General features: G+C 37.1%; 1 protein-coding gene across 5 annotated transcripts in view; it reads right to left on the minus strand.

Annotated features, from left to right (window-relative positions):
• KIF6 (kinesin family member 6) overlaps positions 1-18,220 on the minus strand; it is a 185,621-nt gene continuing 167,401 nt past the window's right edge. For 2 of the 5 annotated variants that reach the window (XM_064509537.1, XM_064509533.1), the window contains 5 exons: positions 17,484-17,568; positions 16,371-16,506; positions 14,643-14,731; positions 6,718-6,807; positions 2,306-4,728 (listed from right to left, as the gene is read on the minus strand). In XM_064509537.1, the coding sequence (XP_064365607.1) occupies positions 4,533-4,728; positions 6,718-6,807; positions 14,643-14,731; positions 16,371-16,506; positions 17,484-17,568 (596 nt within the window). In that variant the 3' untranslated portion in view covers positions 2,306-4,532. Of the gene's footprint in view, positions 1,245-2,305; positions 4,729-6,717; positions 6,808-14,642; positions 14,732-16,370; positions 16,507-17,483; positions 17,569-18,220 lie in introns of those variants that run through there. The other 3 variants (XM_064509535.1, XM_064509534.1, XM_064509536.1) reach the window with 3 other exon arrangements.

The raw sequence follows: 18,220 nt of genomic DNA on the forward strand, positions 1-18,220 counted from the left end.
TAACTTTAAATATTTCTTTATTGGCTGCATCTTAGTTGTTAGTTTGATAAACATGTCTTCTATAGGTTTGAACACATATCCATTCATCTTGTGCTCCTGAATAATTCTGAATTTGCCTCAGAATTCAGTAACAGCAACTTGAGGAAATATACATCCTTGAAAATGATATGTGACTCCTGCCAATATATTGCTGTATTTTTATGTGAACCACCAAAACCCTTCCAATTATATGACTGTAAGCTTAGCACTAGCCTGAAAAATGGTGGTTTCAATCTGAAAATATGCATTTCTCAGAAACAGACTTTTTGTATTGAATTTTTGGATTTGTTTTAATCTGAAGCGTAAAGTTAGACTGCATGTTATGTAATAAAGTAGTACTGTGTCAAGAGTGAAGTTATGCTATATATAATATATAACTGCACTTAACTTTTCACATTCCACTTGTGTTTTACAATTAATTGTTCTGTTTTGCTTTAAACCAACCAAATGTCATCATTTCTTCTGAAATCTGGATATTCTGGGAGGGTTTCTATTTTGCATACCATTTAATATATTCAAATGAAAAAACATTCTAATTTTGAATCACAGAATTTCTTTCCAATGAATAATTTTCATATTACATCACAATCTCAGTATCTTAATCATTTAGTAGGAAAACTACTTTTTGGGGAAGGGAAAAAAGTAGAACTCATTCGTTGTTATCAGCAAAAGGATTTTATAACCCAGACAACTATTATTTTGCACAAACATCTCTGGAAGCCACCTGAACCATAATCAATAAAACCTTATGCAAATCCTTGCAGGTAAAATTGCTGGACTGAATTTGTTTGCAAGCTTCCAGTATACAAATACCAAAGAAGAAAAAAAAATCCATCAGTAAGTTCTCCTCAGACTGAAGATGTAGAAGAGCATTAAAACATTAGATAATTTTGACATTTAGAAAACACTCAACAAATTCTCAGTAAACATACTTGGCAAGTTCCCATTTAGTTGTTTTAGTTTTGCTAAATCTTAATCCAAGCTAAACATGCTGAGTGCAAAACTTCAAATATCATTCCCTAGAGAAATGTATTTTTCTGTCACACACAAGTCACTTTTTTCTCTTTACCAATTAAATTTGTACATCCAAAGTAGTTATTTGTACCTGGTTTCTAAACAGAAGAAGAAGGTAAAGAAGAGAAGTCTTTAACTACTTCTAAAAGTAAATAGTGGACTACAATGAGAATTTCACTTGTTCCCCAAACCTGAAAGGAGATAAAGAATCTGTTAGACTGTATTTCAGGACATGTCATCTGTTTTAAAAGAAATTTGCAATCAAACACAAAGCAACAGAAAGGGGGGGGGGGAAGGATATCTTAATTTAAAGCTTTTGAGACAAAAATATCCCTCTACTTCTCAGCAGTTTTCATTTTTCTACCTCAATAACAAAAGCACACACTTACAGAGCAGCCTTTTGTAAAAAGCTTTCCAATGTTGCATTGTATTAGCAACCCCAGCAAGCCCCTGTGAATGTACCTGCTTTAATTCATCTTTGTTTACAAAGTAAATGGCAACGACCTACAGACTGAGCTAATGTCCTCTGAGACCTCTCATTCCCTCCCCAGTATTACTGTCACTAGGGTATTGAGCATTCCCATGCTTTTAATTTATGAAACTTATTTTCCACTCCATTGGCTTCTGCACACATTTTATCCTCTCCTTTCAGCTAATGCAAAGTGGGACCTTCAGTTTGCTCCTAAGCTGTTGATACAATAGAACAGTTTGAAAGGGTAAGGATCAATAAAGGAAAGAGCAGGAAATATGCTGACATTTTTTAGACCTAGCAGACTTTGGTTTGGCTGGACCAATGCTTTCTCATGTTGTTTCCTGAAGGGCACTCTTAGAAAGAGAATGAAGCTCTGTGGAAATAATTGTACAGGAAAAGCACACATTTGCACATAAATGCTGAAATGCTTACTGAATATCTTGGCCAAAGAGGGTTTGGCAAGGAGAGAACAGAGCACTGGACAGGGACTCAGCTTCTATGTGACTTAGTGGCTTTTATATGAAGCCACTAGACAGTGACTCTGGGCCACTTAACATTTCTCTCTGCTTTAGTTTGGAGCTGCTTGAGATTTATTGAGGAAAAGTTCTATGAGAGACTGATAACATGTAACATTTTTTCTCAAAGTATGCATTCTGAATGCATTCCTTCTTCTGCTGCTTTTCCTGTCTGCTTAACTTTCCCTTACCTCTGGTATCTTTTCTTTAAGGGCAACCCCCTCCCCTCCACCCTCCCCCAAACCAATCCTCCATTTCTCCTTTGCATTGGTTACAACTGTTCTGGGGAAGTCCTCATAGCCAGTGTACAACAGTGTACAAATACTACAACAATCACTAAGCCTCTCTTCCCCCATGCAGTCTAGAAACATGCCAGGTAGGAGTGATGAAAGACAGGAAAAGTAGCAGAGAAAAGCCAGTTGAGAGATGTTTGAGAAAAGCTCACATGCCCCGTTGAGAAGAAGTGAGAACAGGTGTGGTGAAATACCCCTTTAGACCAGACCTTTAGTCCCTTGATTTCCAAGGGAGATTGAAGGAGGGATTGGTGGGCAATGCGAATCATAGGGGATTCTACCTCGTTCTGTCCTTTAGGGCATATCTTATGCCATGCAGTGCTCATTGAAAAGGAAACATACATGACTATCACACATACAGGAATAGCAGAGGCACTCTCTCAGCCCATCTGCTCCTCCCAGTTAGAGAAGCCATCTCAGGTGCTGAGGCATGAAGTATGACATCTTAGATTTTACCTTTCTTCAAGAACTTACAAACAGGTTTGATCAATGTTTCCTGCTATCAGTGGCCTCACCCTTCCAATCTGGGAGTCTCTCCTTTTCCTCACAAATCATCAGGACAAAAACCCTTCTCTTATCTGCCAGGTTGACTCCAAATCCTTCTCAGAACTTGCTACTCAGCTGTCTTTTATCTTTGACAAATGAAGTCCCACAAGCTTGTAATATGTGGGTCATGTGTGGGAAAATTCTTTTTTTCTTTTTTTTCTTTCTTCCTGCCCTGCCTGTATTTAGAGACTGGTTGAGCTATCTAGCCCTGCACTGCGAGGATGACCAGAGTAAGCACTATGCAAATGCTACTCCAATCATTTTCAGCTACTTAGGGCAGGATGTAGCCCATCTTGCCTAACTGAACTTCAACACAATTCTAAAAGCACTGACCAGGGTCCGTTCTGCAAGAATACCTTTTATAGCTTGGGGCCTAATAGCTGTCAATGTTGATAATGCCTAGTCCCTTCTGAAACTGATGTATGATGCTAGGTAATAGCCTGTGGCTGAAAAAAAAAAAAGCGCAAGATGAAAAAGGCATTTGAGAGGTACATTCCTGATGTGGTATGATTTAGGAGATGATCACATGCCAAGTTATGCTCCTGTTTGTTAGATAACAGTACTTCACAAAATGGATCAGATTTGAACCTTCCAAAGGCCTTAAATGTTTGTCTTAAGACACCTCTAACCTACTTCTGGTGAGCTGCCTACAAATTCAATTTAATTTCATTTGCAGAAGAAACTTCACAACAGCTTTTCTAAATTAAGCCAAAAGGGAACCCAAAGCCTAAATGTGTTAAGTGTTTGCTTTGGGTGGGTGCAATGAGGCTGTTTTTTTAGCCACTGTGTGTTTACCTGACAGTTCCCTGATAAGGGGAGTGATACCGAAGACCCACTTTGTGACAGTGCTAACACCATCTGCCAGGTGCTGATAGCTTGCTGAGTACTGCTGTCATCAGTACTCAAGTGCTGACAGAAAGTTGTTGCTTCAGTAACCACTGCTGCTTTCATGTTCTAATTGGTTGCTGCCACTAAAAACTCTTATTTAAAAAAATAAATAAAAAGAAAAAAAATCTTGGAGAGCTCTTCTTTATCACGATGAATTACTTCCAGGCTACCTTGCAGTGTCACCATTGTGCATTTAGTGTCTTCTGCCTCCTGCCAATTTTAATTATTGTCACTGTAGAGTGAGCTTTATTGCCTATCTGTGATTGCTTTCAGTACCTGATTTGGTGTCAAATACCCATAGAAAATCTTACTAGCTTTTGATATAATGAAATACCTGTTAATAGAAGACTCTACTAGACACAGCAAGCCAGTCTGCCTAATGAGGTAGGGTGCAATGTAATCATTTGCACAATCTTTATTTGGTGTCAATTGTTACAGCTAAATTAGTATACTATGCTGAATCACAGCAGCTAAAAATCAGGCCAGACAGCTTTAAAGAAAATGTATATTGAATATTTTAGAAGTATTTTAATTAACAATCAACAACACTTAACAGTATTTATTTCAGTGCAAATAAATATACCATGTGGGCTTCATAGGCATACATGATGCAGAAAGTTAATTGAGGGTCATAGGGAAAAACAGATAGCTTTCATAGTTTTACACTGTAGCACTGAGCTACTAAAATACACGTGAAAACCCTTAAGTGTTTGAAGTGCTGAGGACACAGTGTAATGTAACTACCAGAATCAGTTCCCATTTGTGTCAGTATAAATGTGGACTAAAGCTATTTTGGCTTTGAAATGCTGTACTGGACATTTCGATTTGGCATCTCATTTTTTGCAAGGATTTACCTTTCTTTTGCAGGATGTTCTCTCTTGCTTTAATGAAAGCGAGGATGTCAGCATCAATCTGGCTGTCTCCAGTCAGGGGAATAGATGAGCTTGAACTTGGTAGGGTCCTGCAATAATATTTGTGGACTCAACTGAGTAAGACGGTTATTTTTCTATTCCTGTATCTCCTTGCTTTTGCAACATGGAGAGCTTTGTTCTGCAGATATATTGCAGAGATGGCATAGTTTAGAGGAGATTCAAGCTCAGGACATCTTAATGCTCTTATGTAGATTCTTAAGATTGCCCAGCAGCTTTCCAGTTTGGTAGGGCTGCAAGTTTACCAGTTATAAAAGCTCTCACAAAAAGTGAAACAAAAATTACTGCTGAGCCAAGTATTTCCCATCAAGTAGAAAAGCTTAGTATAGTGAGTTCAATAAAGAAGGATGTGGGTAAGTCATGTGTATGTTTGCTTCAATAAAAAAGCGCTGCTATTTATTTGAACACAGCAGTAGTATTTTTGCCTACTGTAAGGAAATCAAGTTTTCATATACATATAGAAGTAGGAAATTAAGTTTACACATACATATAGAAGTAAACAATCACATGACATTTGCTGACAGAGACAACTACTTTGTGGTCTTTACTCTCCAATACTGAGTGAGATCCTATGCGTATGCAGTGAAATCACTGACTTACCTCTGTTCTTTGATAGCCTCTCAACTGATATACAATGGTGTAGTATAACGATGCTATTCTATACAAGCTAAGGATTTAGCCTTGTTTAAAGAATAAGTAGTGCATGACTGGTGAACTGAGAAATATAATGATAAAGACTGTAACATCAAAGCACGACAGGGGCTATAGGGAGAAATTTTACTTTTATGTATCCAACCTTTGTAGTTATAGTTATTTCCGTTTTTCTTTACTGGCTATCACAGTAGAACATAATTCTGCCTGATATAAAACAGAATTCCGATATCTTTGTCTTTGTGCTACTAATTAAGTCTTCAGATGCTAGATTAGTAAACCAAAATGGAAATACTAAGGAAATGACTATGAACTCAGTGAAGTATCTCTTTTTATGTAATTCAACAAGGAGATGTCAGCACCAGTCAATGACTATTCTCTTATCAATGTTCATTTGATAATATAAAGAATGAAAAATGCAGAATATATTTCAGAAAGTGCTGTCTAAATTCCCCTTTAACTTCTCTTTTTCTTCTGTTTTCCTTAAACACAAATGTAATTTTAAAACATTAATTTTGGCAGCTGAAATTTTCCATGATTTTTTCCTCTTCCAGAGGTGGATTATTTTGGAAAATGAAAGGAAAAAAAAACCCCTTTCCATTTGTTCTTTCTTCTGTAATAGGAAAAATAGAAACCATATTTTCCTAAGGGTGGCCAGAGCTGTTAAAGCACACTAAGACTGTAACTTCTGGAAGTATACTAACTTGGCATGATATTTTGGTGGAGGAAAAGGTCAAGGAAATGAACACAAATGAAAAAAATGAGGAGCAGTCAAAAAAATTGGTAGTTTCTGCTAACCTGCTAAGTTAATTTTAACAAAACAGTACCTCTTTTGGGAAAACATGACATATAACATTTGCCAAGCCTGACACACCCAGGCTGCTGGTGTCATTTTATTTTACTAGAATAGTTTGCATGAGGGTGTCTCTAAATATTTTAAGGAAACACTCACAAGAAATCTTACCTAAAATTTTACATTAATGTCACAACAAGGACAAAACCACGAAAATGAAAAATCTCTGCACAGTCCATGAATTCTGCTGTACTTACAAACACTGATCTGTCTTCACTTCAAATAGTTTTATTTATTTTTTTAGGAGTCCCTTTTTTCTTTCTGAGAAGATACAGTCATCCTAACTTGAGCTCATCAGGGAAAAAGCCTCAGGCCAAACAAGAAGTCATCTCTTTCCCACTGATAATGCAGCTGTTTGGTGCAAAGCTATGGGACAGCTTGTGGTGGTGTTACGGAATTTGGAGGAACACCTGCCATTTCAGTTTTCTTTTCCATTTTTAAAGACACTGTGAGTGTTACCTAGGGGATATAGTACTCGTTTACATTTTCTTCTGAATAGCCCAGGTACACTTCTTACCTTGATTTTGAAGTTGGATAACTAAAAGTAATTGAACTTTTATTCCCAGTTGAATCTTCATTAGGGCTGATTCTCCTGGTCTCTAAAGAACTGGAATGGAAGGGGAAATGAAGGAAAGAATATAGCCCTTGTAGTGGGAATGTTAATACATGCTAAAGGACTACAAAGAAGCTGTTTTTCAAAACTTTTTTTTTTTTAATCTATATAAAGCAGTTGTTGTTTACTAGAAGAAAGATGATTTTAGTTGAAGCCATGTGATGACTAGGTTTATGAAGAGAATGTGGCAAATAAAGAATGACAAATAAGCTTGTAAAGATTATGCTTCTAGAATTTGCTTTCTAAGCTGGACTTGTAAAGCACTCTGATGTACAGTTTCTGGAGGCATATTTAGTTCCCAAACTAACTATTAGCCAAGTGAGGCCTTAGCTTATTTTCCATTCTTTCTTTAGTCAGGCAAAATTGTTACTGAAATCAGTAGGAGACTGGATAAAAACTGAGTGAGGACTTTGGGTTGTGGCTTGTTGATGATAGCCAAATATATTGCAAATGGCTGTTGTGCATTCCTATCCCTACAGACATCATTATCAAGGGTTCTCTCAATTAGGAAAGCAGATTTCTGTCATGAAATGTCTAAGGACTCTCTCCTTTCCCTGGGGATTTGCACAGTTCCTGTGTCAATCTTTTAGAGAATGAAAGTAAGGAATTACTCAGTAGTAGGATTTTTCCAGTAGATGGCAGAATTGGCAAGTTCTTACTTTTCTAACTGCAGTAGTATGTTCATTGTTGGCTGATGAATTGATATTTCTGGCAGAGAACTTGCAAAAGGAAAGAAATTTATTACTAAAATTTTACTGTATTACACTGTGCCAGGTTCAATTTTGTAGCAGCTATTACGCCCAAGAGTATAAGTCATTTTCAAATGAACAGCTCCAGGTTTACTGAATGTTTCTCTTTAACTCCTCAAGTCCCATACCATTTGCACATGCCTAAATGGATTAAAATAACATCGATACTCAGCCTCACTCTATTAAAGCAATAGTGTATTTAATGTTAATAGTATTCCATACTTTATTATGGCTACATATTACAGGAGCTAGAAAGAATGTGTGATGTTAGTACCTACTGTATGATTTAACAATATCTGTGATCATAGTTCTGCTTTAGGATTTCTTGATTTTTTTTTCCATTGATTTGGCAGTTTCTTAAAAACTAAGTGATTTAGGGGCTTAAATTCCATTTTGAAAAAGGACTCTGTGTCTGAGCCCTGAGATACCAAGGTATCCAAGTCATGTTACCACAGTTTATCAAATTGTGATGCATCAACTGAGCCATAGCAACCATCCAGGATCATGCTCTTAGCCTGCAACAAATGTAAGCTGATGTGATGTAATGTGATCCTTTTTCATTGCCTTTCATCACTGAAATAAGCTTCTTGGGTTTTTATTTGCTGTGAACAGAGTGTACAAGCTTATTTACTGTGGGTGAGCTGATGTAAGTAACTTCCAAGCTGCAGCAGCTTATATATTTGAACTCATGTTTCCCATTGAATTTCATTGAAAACTAGTCTCCAAAATGATCAAATCCCTTTTTAAAGGGAACTTAGATCCAGATTCTGTTAAAAAACAAGATACTGCAGGTGTGGCAGGGTGTGACTTCTATAGACCTCATTTTGAAGTGCATCCTTCTGGATCCAGGACAAGATGCCTAAATTCACCTTAGAGTGTTCAGGGAGAACTGGGCATCTGAGGAAGTTGATATTAAAAAAACCTTAGACTGAGTGAGGTGATGCCTAGACCCCAGAAATTAACAGCACAGTGCTCACAGATAGGCCTTAAACTCCAACTCTCTGACTATGGAGTTACAGGCAGACCTGCTTGTCTGTGGGATCCAAACTCTTTCCCTGCAAGTGGGAGCTTACAACCATTCTCTGTATGGACTCAGGGTGCTGCTTCCATATAATAGGTTAATGATTAGAGTGCTAATCTAACAAGTGGGGTTCTCCTCAGCTTGACAGAACTCAAACCAATATTTTACAAATCCCAGAGACTGCTGTAATCCCTAGGTTAAGAGGGGGATCTGTATGAGGATGAGGAAGGACTTTGCATCCTTGGAACCGGAGCTGGGACATTGTATCTACAGCATTGCAAGACACATAGAATCAGAAGGGGAGTAAAGAGTGTAGTTCTGTTGTACAGTGGTTTGTATGCTCAGGCTTATAATATTTAGAGTGCTCAACTGACTGCTAACCTGCTCTCAGAACCCAGGACTCTCCTTCTTCATATCAGTGTTAGATGCTTTGCCAGTGATGAGAAAACACAAGAATTTTTGCCAGCACTGCTCTAAATTTAATGGAAAGCCATTATGACAGCATGCGGAAGCGGAAATGATACCCCTCTCTCTGCGATAAGCCTGAAGGACTGGGCATCTCAGGAGACTCAGGCATTGATGTCCCTGCATGAAAACTTTTCTAGCAGCTCAGTCTGAGTATATGCTGCTCTGGCAAAAAGGCAAAACTGTAGGTGCTTAGGAAACCTGAAAATAACAAGTCAGGTGTTTAGTGCCTCAATTTGTAAACGCACAGAAAGTGCTTCTTGATTTAGGATGCTAGACAAAGGCAGACAAAACCATAACTGACCTGATTTAGAGTGATGATAATCCTGCTTCCAGCAGGAGGTTGGCCTAGAGATCTCTCGAGGTGCCTTCCAACCAACATTTCTATAATGCGTATATGGGCACTTCTGGATCATACTTTCGGACTTGGACATACACAGGTATAAAAGTTCTGTCGTCTTTTCTCTATCTCCTAAGCTCTAACATGGCTCAGGTTCTTCTGACAATGTATAATGCCCATTTTTCATTCTGAATATATCTGAATTTTCCTTGGGTTGAGTTCTTCAAGTAGGCTCAAATGCCTGCCTTCTGATACCTTCTCTGTAGTTCCTGCTTTTTCTTAAGATTACAAAGAGTTAGTCAACCTCTGGTTTCTCAATTCTTTTTTAACTTAGTACCTGAATTTTCACCCACTCCGTGACTTGCTTTGTTTTGGGTCATCTCTCGGGAGGTATACTTCCTGGTTCAGGCATGGGGCAACGGCTAGAGGGACCTACATGTCATTGCTGCAGTGCCTCCCTTGCTGTGGGGATCCGAGAGCTGGATTTGGCAAGCCCATGGGCTGATCGGTTCCTTCTAGCACATGGTCTGAGGAGTTGGAAAGAAAGTGGATGTTGCAGTAGGAACATTTGATTTGCCAGTGCAGCAATGAAAAAGAGGATTATCAGGGAGATAAATGGAAAGTGTAAAATTTGAAGGTATGCAAACTCCGCATTGTTAAAAAAACTACAAAGAAAACCTCAGCTGCAGTCCTCCAGTCATCTGTGCCTTGGAAGTGAAGGGAACAGATGTTCTGTGTAAAGGCAGACAAAATACATTTAGCAAGATTCAAGCTGCTTAAAATCTTACGTTTTTGTATTTGGTTACAAAATCAAATTTGGCCTCATTTGCAAATTTTTACATGAATTGTTCAGCTAAATTGTAACCAACGGATACTAATGTGAAAACCTTGGAAATGCCATTAATCAAACATGTTATTCCCAGGTTATATTTCATCATCACAGAACACTTCAGAAAGCTGGCATGAATGAAAAATGATCAAGATGTAAAATGCTGCAAAAAATGTAAATGTTTCCTTTGTTTCACATAGCACTAATATAGGGAGTGAATTTTACACGTCAAGACAATAAATGTTAAAACAACTGATGCTAAAAGTCATCAGAGAGCACGAAGAGTTATCTGAGATTATCTCCAAGGGAATCTCCAAGGAGGTTTTAGAAAAAGCAGCTGGAGAGCCAAGAAGTCTGAGATCAAAAATGCTGTAGGGCTTGCTGGAATAGGACAAATGAGATTCAGTAAAAGAGAATGAGTAAGGTTAACAGACAAGGATCTGACTGAATTAAAAATGAATTGATCCCTTCTGAGAGAAGGAAAGAAATCCAAAATTTTGAAGGAGGTTTGAATAAGTATCCAACAATTTCTTGATTCAAGGAGAATACAAGAGCAGTTCAACACTAGTGAAGCTAGACATTTAGTGAGAGCAGTAACTTGAACAGACAAGGATCTGATAAACTTGCCAATGCACGAGAAGAATATATGAGGATGAACAACACACTGCACTTGAATTTTGGAGTGGAGCAGACATGGAATGCTGAGCCTGACATACATTTTAAGACTTTTTGCAGACTTGACAGGATACCACCAAGAGATGTAAATATGCTTACGGTAAAAGTTGCAGTTAACACCACACCTTTATGGTAGAGACAATATGGACAAGCAATGCATTCTTTTTCATGTTTGAGGAATTTTATCAGGTGTGCTTTTTGAATAAAATAACTTCTTGTTGATTATTTTACATTCCTCTTCCTTTCTCTTCGTACTGTGCCTCTGGGATTACTCTGATAAGACCCTTTTCAGTCTGAAACACAGAAATGGGTCATTCTTTCTCAGTTTTGTACAGGTCTTCTTCATTGTAATTAATGTGTTCTGAACGGATGAGATTTACTATTCCTACAACCTTCATATGAAAGACATATTGCAAAAATTATATATAATACGGAAACCATTGAGTCTGCTCAATAGGTTAATGAACATGAGTCTGTAAGCATCTACATTATACAAACTACTGGTTTTAGCTATTGTAGTATATCAGATTTGGTGATGTGATTAGCCTGTTCAAGAAATACTTTTCTTATGCAGAGGAAGACCTCATGCTGAACTCAGTGATAACTCTTTGGTTGCCCTTTCCTTCACCACTGTGTCCACTGAAATCAATCAAGTTTTGCTGCTTACTTCAATGGTAGCAGGAACAAGCCTATGGCTTTCAAACCTCAGTAGCTAAGGCAGAAATGCACCTTTTTTCACTCCTTTATAACACAGACTCATTTTGGCGCTTAACAATTCGTCCAATCTTTTTCAATTGAAAAACAGACATGTTTGGCCATAAATCGAGCACCTTTTATGTGTGCATATCCTTCTTAAGCCTCACAAGGATTACCAAGCTTCCCTTCCCTGTTATTTTAGTTATAAATTGACTTAATATAAAATATAATATGAGGCTACCACATTCCCCTCCCAAGACTTAACTATCTCTAGTAACGTGACTAAGGTGTGTCAAACAATAATAATGCACATAAATAGTACACTACTAGGTGGTCAAAAGATTTTGTTCAAACAAATATTTAAATCTCAAGAAATATTATGGAATATATCTGCATTCTTGATGTGCTGAGATTTATTACTCAATTTATTGAGTCTGTATTTATATCCATTGTGAAGTCTGTATTTATATCCATTCACACTAAGGAATTTGTCTGAATGGTTTTAGTGCATACTTAATCTGTCAGCAGCAGTCTTAGATTTCTGACATGCAGCCCACTAAGTTTTAGATCTTATGTCCCCTGAACACATCTGTGAACTGAATTCCTCCTTGGAAATAGATTTTATTTACACCACATTATGTGGTATATAATTTAAGTCCATTTCTGCTTTTGTGACCAGTTATTCTGATGGGCGAAGATGGCAATATCAGTTTACAGAAAGAGATTGTTGATTTCTAGGTGAATTAGAAACAAAGGGCCATTTGTGTTTTGGGACTATGTAACAGTGAGGAGAAATTGTAGCTAAGGCTCATCCTACACAATCAAGAGAATTAATAAGTAAAATTCTTGTGTCTCCTTGGTTCAAGGAAATCCTTGGGAAATGAACATTCTACTGTTTTATACTCTTACAGTCTGTGAAATTGGAAACTTTTACTCTAACATGTTATTGCCTCAAGTAGGGGGAAGAGTCAATTTTCATTAAGAGTGAGTTTTCATCAGTGAGATGTTAAGCCTGCAGCTGCCCCTCACAAGGAGTAGAAATAGTGTTTCTAATTCCATATACATCGCTCTGGAAATATATGTGTGAAAAATCTGTTTAAACTTCTTTACATAAAATAAGATCTACTCTCTGTAACTATAAGATGGAAAAAACAGTTGACTTCAAAAGACCATTGCACGAACACTGATAGAGATGATATTAGATGTGGGAGAGCAAAACTATATTCATTCTGACTCCCTCTACAATCTCAGTTCAGGAAGGTGAATGTTCTGGGTCTATGATATGCATATAAGGATCATTCAGTCAGCCTCATTCAAGATGTCCATTAGTCAGACATGATGGAACTGTTTATTATGAAGAACATGTGAGTTTCTCCAAGAAATAATCTCAGGAACTTAAAGCAACCACACACCTTCCCATGTTCTATTCAAAAAGCTAGATACACTTTTCTGAGACCTGTCCTCTGATAAAGACAAATGGTAAAGACTTTTGAAGAAAGGTTTAAAAGAAAAGCATACAGGCACCAATTATGCATTTTTGCTTCTGAGCTGTGGAAAAAAAGTAAAGAATCACCAGTGTTGCAAGACAGTCTCCCATTGCTCTGAAAAGCCCTTGGGCATTACCATGTGTTCTTTTTGGTTCTAGCTTAAACTACAGAAGGTACCACTGTCCTAAGCAATTCATCAGCACACCAAATAGAAATTAGTGTTCCCAAGAACAACGGGGCAAAGAGGTTGTGGAGTTGCTCCCTTGTTTAATTCAGTATGAAGTTGAGGAGGGTAGCTCAAGTGACAGTCACGGGTTGTTTGAACTAATTGATTGCACTGGAGTACATTAAAATCTTCTCATGTTCTGTTCCATCAGCTTTCCTGTGATAGTAGTTATGTTCAGCATAAAACCAAAAACTAACAGCTGAAATTAGGTCTTAGACCATGTCAGTCTTTTGCAGTGAATGTGTGCCTAAGTCTTTAGAGAACACACAGAATAAGAATCGAGGCAAAGCAAAGAAGACTAAAGTTGGGATTCAGCAGTTACAGCCATCTGGAAGTGACTTCTTAGATATCATTAGAGGATTATGTTTTTCATTCTCTCTCTGCACTGATTGTAAAGCATTTATTATACCTACCTGAAATGTTGCAGTAAAAACTAGAATGTATTTTACAGTTTTAAGTGAATCACAATATTCACCATTTAATGGCATGTAGGATGTATTTTGCTTGCTGCAAAAAACCCCAAAACATTTAAGCATAGTATTGTTATAAAATAGTAGGTAAAGCCACTCATCAGGAAAGGATTAACTGTATAGTGAGAGGGGGAGAGAGAGGTAGGGATGAGAGAAGAGGGAGGGAGGGAGGAAGAGAGAGAAATAGAAAGTGGGGGAGAGAGAGAGGGAGAGAGACCACTTCCATTTATTGTCATTGAACATGGAAACCTGCACATTTTGGTATTATTTTGCTGCACTCTACAGAGGTATGAAAGACCTATTAGTGCAACTTTAAATTAGAGGTTTTGAAATCAGAAATGACTGAAGATGAAATGAACAAGACATGTGCTTTACATTTTTCTACTGTAGGGGGTGCAGCAGTGTTTTACAATATCAAATGTAATGTTATTTTGGCATAATATGCAGTATAAACGCAGCACCAGGACATTTTTCAACAGCAAATCTAGGCTATACGTTACATCAATTTTTAATCTTTTTTTGATTTGCAGCCCCCTAAATATATTCCAGTGGAGATACAGTCTCCTCATATAGCAAAATCCACTGATAACAAGCTTGCTTTTATCAGTTATCTGTCATGGAGTCCCTAGGAATAGGTCTCCTAGGGTCCCAATACGAACATGTCAAAAAGACTGAGTTACAATAAGCTACCTTCAGTACAATTGCAAAAAAAGTGAACGATAAAAATTCATTTTCTACACAGTCATTTTTCTTGTAACTGGAAATGCAGTATTTGAGTGTGATGCTTGCAAAAGCATTCTGGTATACTGCATATTTAATAAAACTGTACCTACTTACAAGCAAGTAAGGAAGAGAAAAATGAGCATTTTACCTGTTTGTAGATAGATGTTGTGAGGATTTGATAAACTGGGGATAAACTGCTGCAGTATTTGATGTATTAACCAAGTCTGGCTTTTCCTGCTGGGTTTAGATTGAAAAACAAATTATGTAGCATAGTACTTTTTTATAGCATTTAATACTGGCCTCCAGATCTCAGCAATAACAAGGTAGTCAATGACTCACTCAGAAAACACAGAGTCTGAATCATACAGTATTTTCTCCACTTGGACACACACTTCTGAACACAGAGAAAAGTGTTTAGGATTGTTTAAGTATTTCTAAGCTCAGGTTTCATATTTTTAACACATAACAGCATATGTTGGCTGATTTGAGTTTCTTAGGGAGCTCAGAGATATAGATAGGTCAAGATCCAAGAAATTAATCCCAATTATTTTTTCAAGATTTTTTATCTTTGGTGATGAATCATGAGAAGCTGAATCCTGGACCCTTCCTGTCAAGGAATAAAGAAAAATATGCTCCAGTGGATCCAAGGATATTACTTGCAGTGCTTTGAAAAATCTAAATTTGTAGACAGCAAGGTCACTAAAACATATCCTCTTTGCCAGCTGGCAAACCTTAACCTACATGGTTAAGGATTTTAATCTGTAAAGTATTTTGCAATGATAACTCGAAGTTAAGCTAGTTAGATGGTGCTTTATGGATAACTAAGTTCCTCATGTTAAGTTCAGTATCTATTTTAGACCATTTTATTAAAACTACAGTTAAAATTTATACTCATTAAACAAGAAATCATCTGCACACTTCTGTTTTTGTTTACAATAATTTTCACGGAGAAGTAAATCTTTCGTTCCAGTTAATAATGTATGGTATGGATGGACTGCACTCTGCACTTTTTCATTTAGGCTGATGTGCCTTTCATTGCAGCGCTGCGCTGTGAGATGCCATCTCACTGCTTCGACATCATAAAAATGCATCAAAAGAGGAGCTCAAAAGAAAGCTGACTTGTTTCAGTTTTTCCCCCTCTAGAACCTCTGGTAGTCTCCTGTGTTTACGAAACTGCACATCTTTCAGCCTGTCTCACTGTGTTATGAACTTCATATATACTGTTTAAAATATCTCTTTAGTTTGTTTTTATACAAGTCATTAAATTAGAAGACTGTGTTGCTGCTGGGTTCCTAAACAGGCAATGATACTAGCTGTGGGACTCAGCTAGAGCGCTAGGGGATGCACACTCTGTCCTGAGAGTCAGTGGTCCTCTGAGAGCTTAGGAATTATAAAAGGTTACAGAAGTCATTGCAACCACAGAAAGCTAAAACTCAGTTACGCTTGTTGGATTTTGCCCATACTACAGCCATGACTGCCATCTTCTAATATACTCAAATACAGCATAAACCTGATGAAATTGGAATTTTGCTAGCAGTAAGAAAGATACTCTTCCCCAAGTCTCCCCTATTCATTTTATGATCTTTCAGACTCTGTGGCATTTTTGGGACAATTCTTGACTTTTGATCAAGTCTGGGAGGCAGTCAAAATGAAAAATAGAGTAGAAACAAGAGTTTTGTTTCATTTGTATTAGCTTCATACAAGCATAATTCACATTAGCTGTATCCAATTTACATTTGAATGAAAAGAGATGAATCGGGCCCCGGACCTCACCCTTTAGCCTCCTTTCTGTCTAACCAATTAGCTACTTCTTTAAGCAACAATTCAAGATGTTACATTTGCATGAAAAGAGAAGAAATACAAAGCAATTTTATACCTGTAGTTTTGTTGCCTCTTCAGACCACCAGAGTTCAAAGTCCTTTTGCAGCTTCACCTTGGCTTTTTCCATGAGAAGCTGCAGGTGCTCAATCTCTACCTTCAACCCTTTCAAGCGACTGAACATTGTTTTATAACTAATATGAGAAGAAGAAAATATATTACAGATCTTCCAATACATCTCTGAACAAAGCCTTATTCTCCCTAGAATAGTTACAAATTTAAACTACAAAATAATACGTAATAAACAGAGTTTGTGGGGGTAGGGTGGTGGGAGGAAGAGACATCCTATATTTTATTAAAGCTTTCATGGGGCAGGAGGTACAAGAAATTTATCCTGAAAAGCTTTTATTTCACTGAAGGATTAGTGAAGTTCAAGTGGGACTGATACAGACTAACAAAATACAGGCTCACTTAAATACGTCAATTATTTCTTTTGATTTCTCAGCCAGATACTGTTAACAAACAGCTGGTATCCAGAGCCTGGATTCGGTTAGAAGCTATATATTTATTCCCCTTTCAATTAAAGCGTCATTAAGCAGGCCTCTTGTCTAATGTATGGTTGGAGATTTACCAATAGCATTAAGTAGCCAGATTAGAGCTAAAATAAATGCTAGCAAATTACTTGATATCATTGCATGTATTTTCTTCTATTATCCCAGCTACTGTTGCATTAGAGCAAACAGAATGATTGGTTAAGCAATGCATACTTTGCATATTATTTATACTTAGTCTGCCCTGTAGAGCCTAAAGATTTTCTTTAGGTCAAGGAAAGCAGGACATTATATCTGAAACAACTGACTGGGCTCACAATATGTTTAGAACTAAAGAACAAGTTTCTAATGCTAATCCTCAAGGGGGACATTAACCTATTTTTATTTATTTTTGACCATTAGCCCAAATATAATTTTCCTGCTCAGGTACTGTGGTATCTTACAGACAAATAAACCAACAGCATATACAAATATTAAAAATATATTAGTGAACCACAAAGCTGAAATCTTTTAAAATGTCAAAGAAAACCCTGAGGTAGCTGTGTGTGCAAAATTCTAATTGGAATACACTATTGGTGTAATTTATCTTCTGAAGGGTGAATCAGAATCAGAAGTAATACCTTTTTTTCTCTTCTTCAATTTGTGCTCGAAGCTTCTCTTCTATTGGATCAAGCTTATTTAGCTCTTCAGAAGGACTGGCAACAGCTAGAAGAGAAATGACCACATATAAGCAATAATCATGAAGTCAAAAGAAGCAACTTTTAATTAGAATAAAAGCTATTTTTGAAGACGTAAGTGGTGAAATGGGGCCCTGTACTATTTTTTTTTCCCTCTGGAAATGTGGATTCAAATTCCTTTAAGGCTTTATTTAGTATAAGAGAGATCAAAATAACTTAAGTGACTTGAATTGAGTCGGTCTGAATTTTACAGCAAAGATTGGAATATTTATTTTAAATATGAATGAAAATGATTTTGTTAGTCCATTTTAAGTGTTTACCTTTGGCATAAAACCAAATGCATTAAACCTGTGAGTTTGGGCTACAAGACAAGTAAGACTAGAATAGCAAAGCTGTTGCAAGAAGAAGATACAACAGTAGCTGTGCTGGTGGCTGGAAATAGAGTAACAGAAAAGAGAGTAAAAGACATATCCTGAAGAAGAAATCAACTTTGATAAGCAATACATTCAGACAATTAGTACAAATAAAGGAAATAATAGCCTGAAACTGTCTTTGAGAATTTTTTCAAGGTGAAGGAGAACCTCAAGAGAATTCACCCTAATTTAGCCTAAGAAAACAACATAGGATTTCCCTATCTTATAACTTGGCTAGTTCTTACACTGAGAAATGCAAAGCAGTTT

The sequence above is a fragment of the Dromaius novaehollandiae genome, chromosome 3, assembly GCF_036370855.1.
Source record: "Dromaius novaehollandiae isolate bDroNov1 chromosome 3, bDroNov1.hap1, whole genome shotgun sequence".
NCBI classification, from domain to species: Eukaryota; Metazoa; Chordata; class Aves; order Casuariiformes; family Dromaiidae; genus Dromaius; species Dromaius novaehollandiae.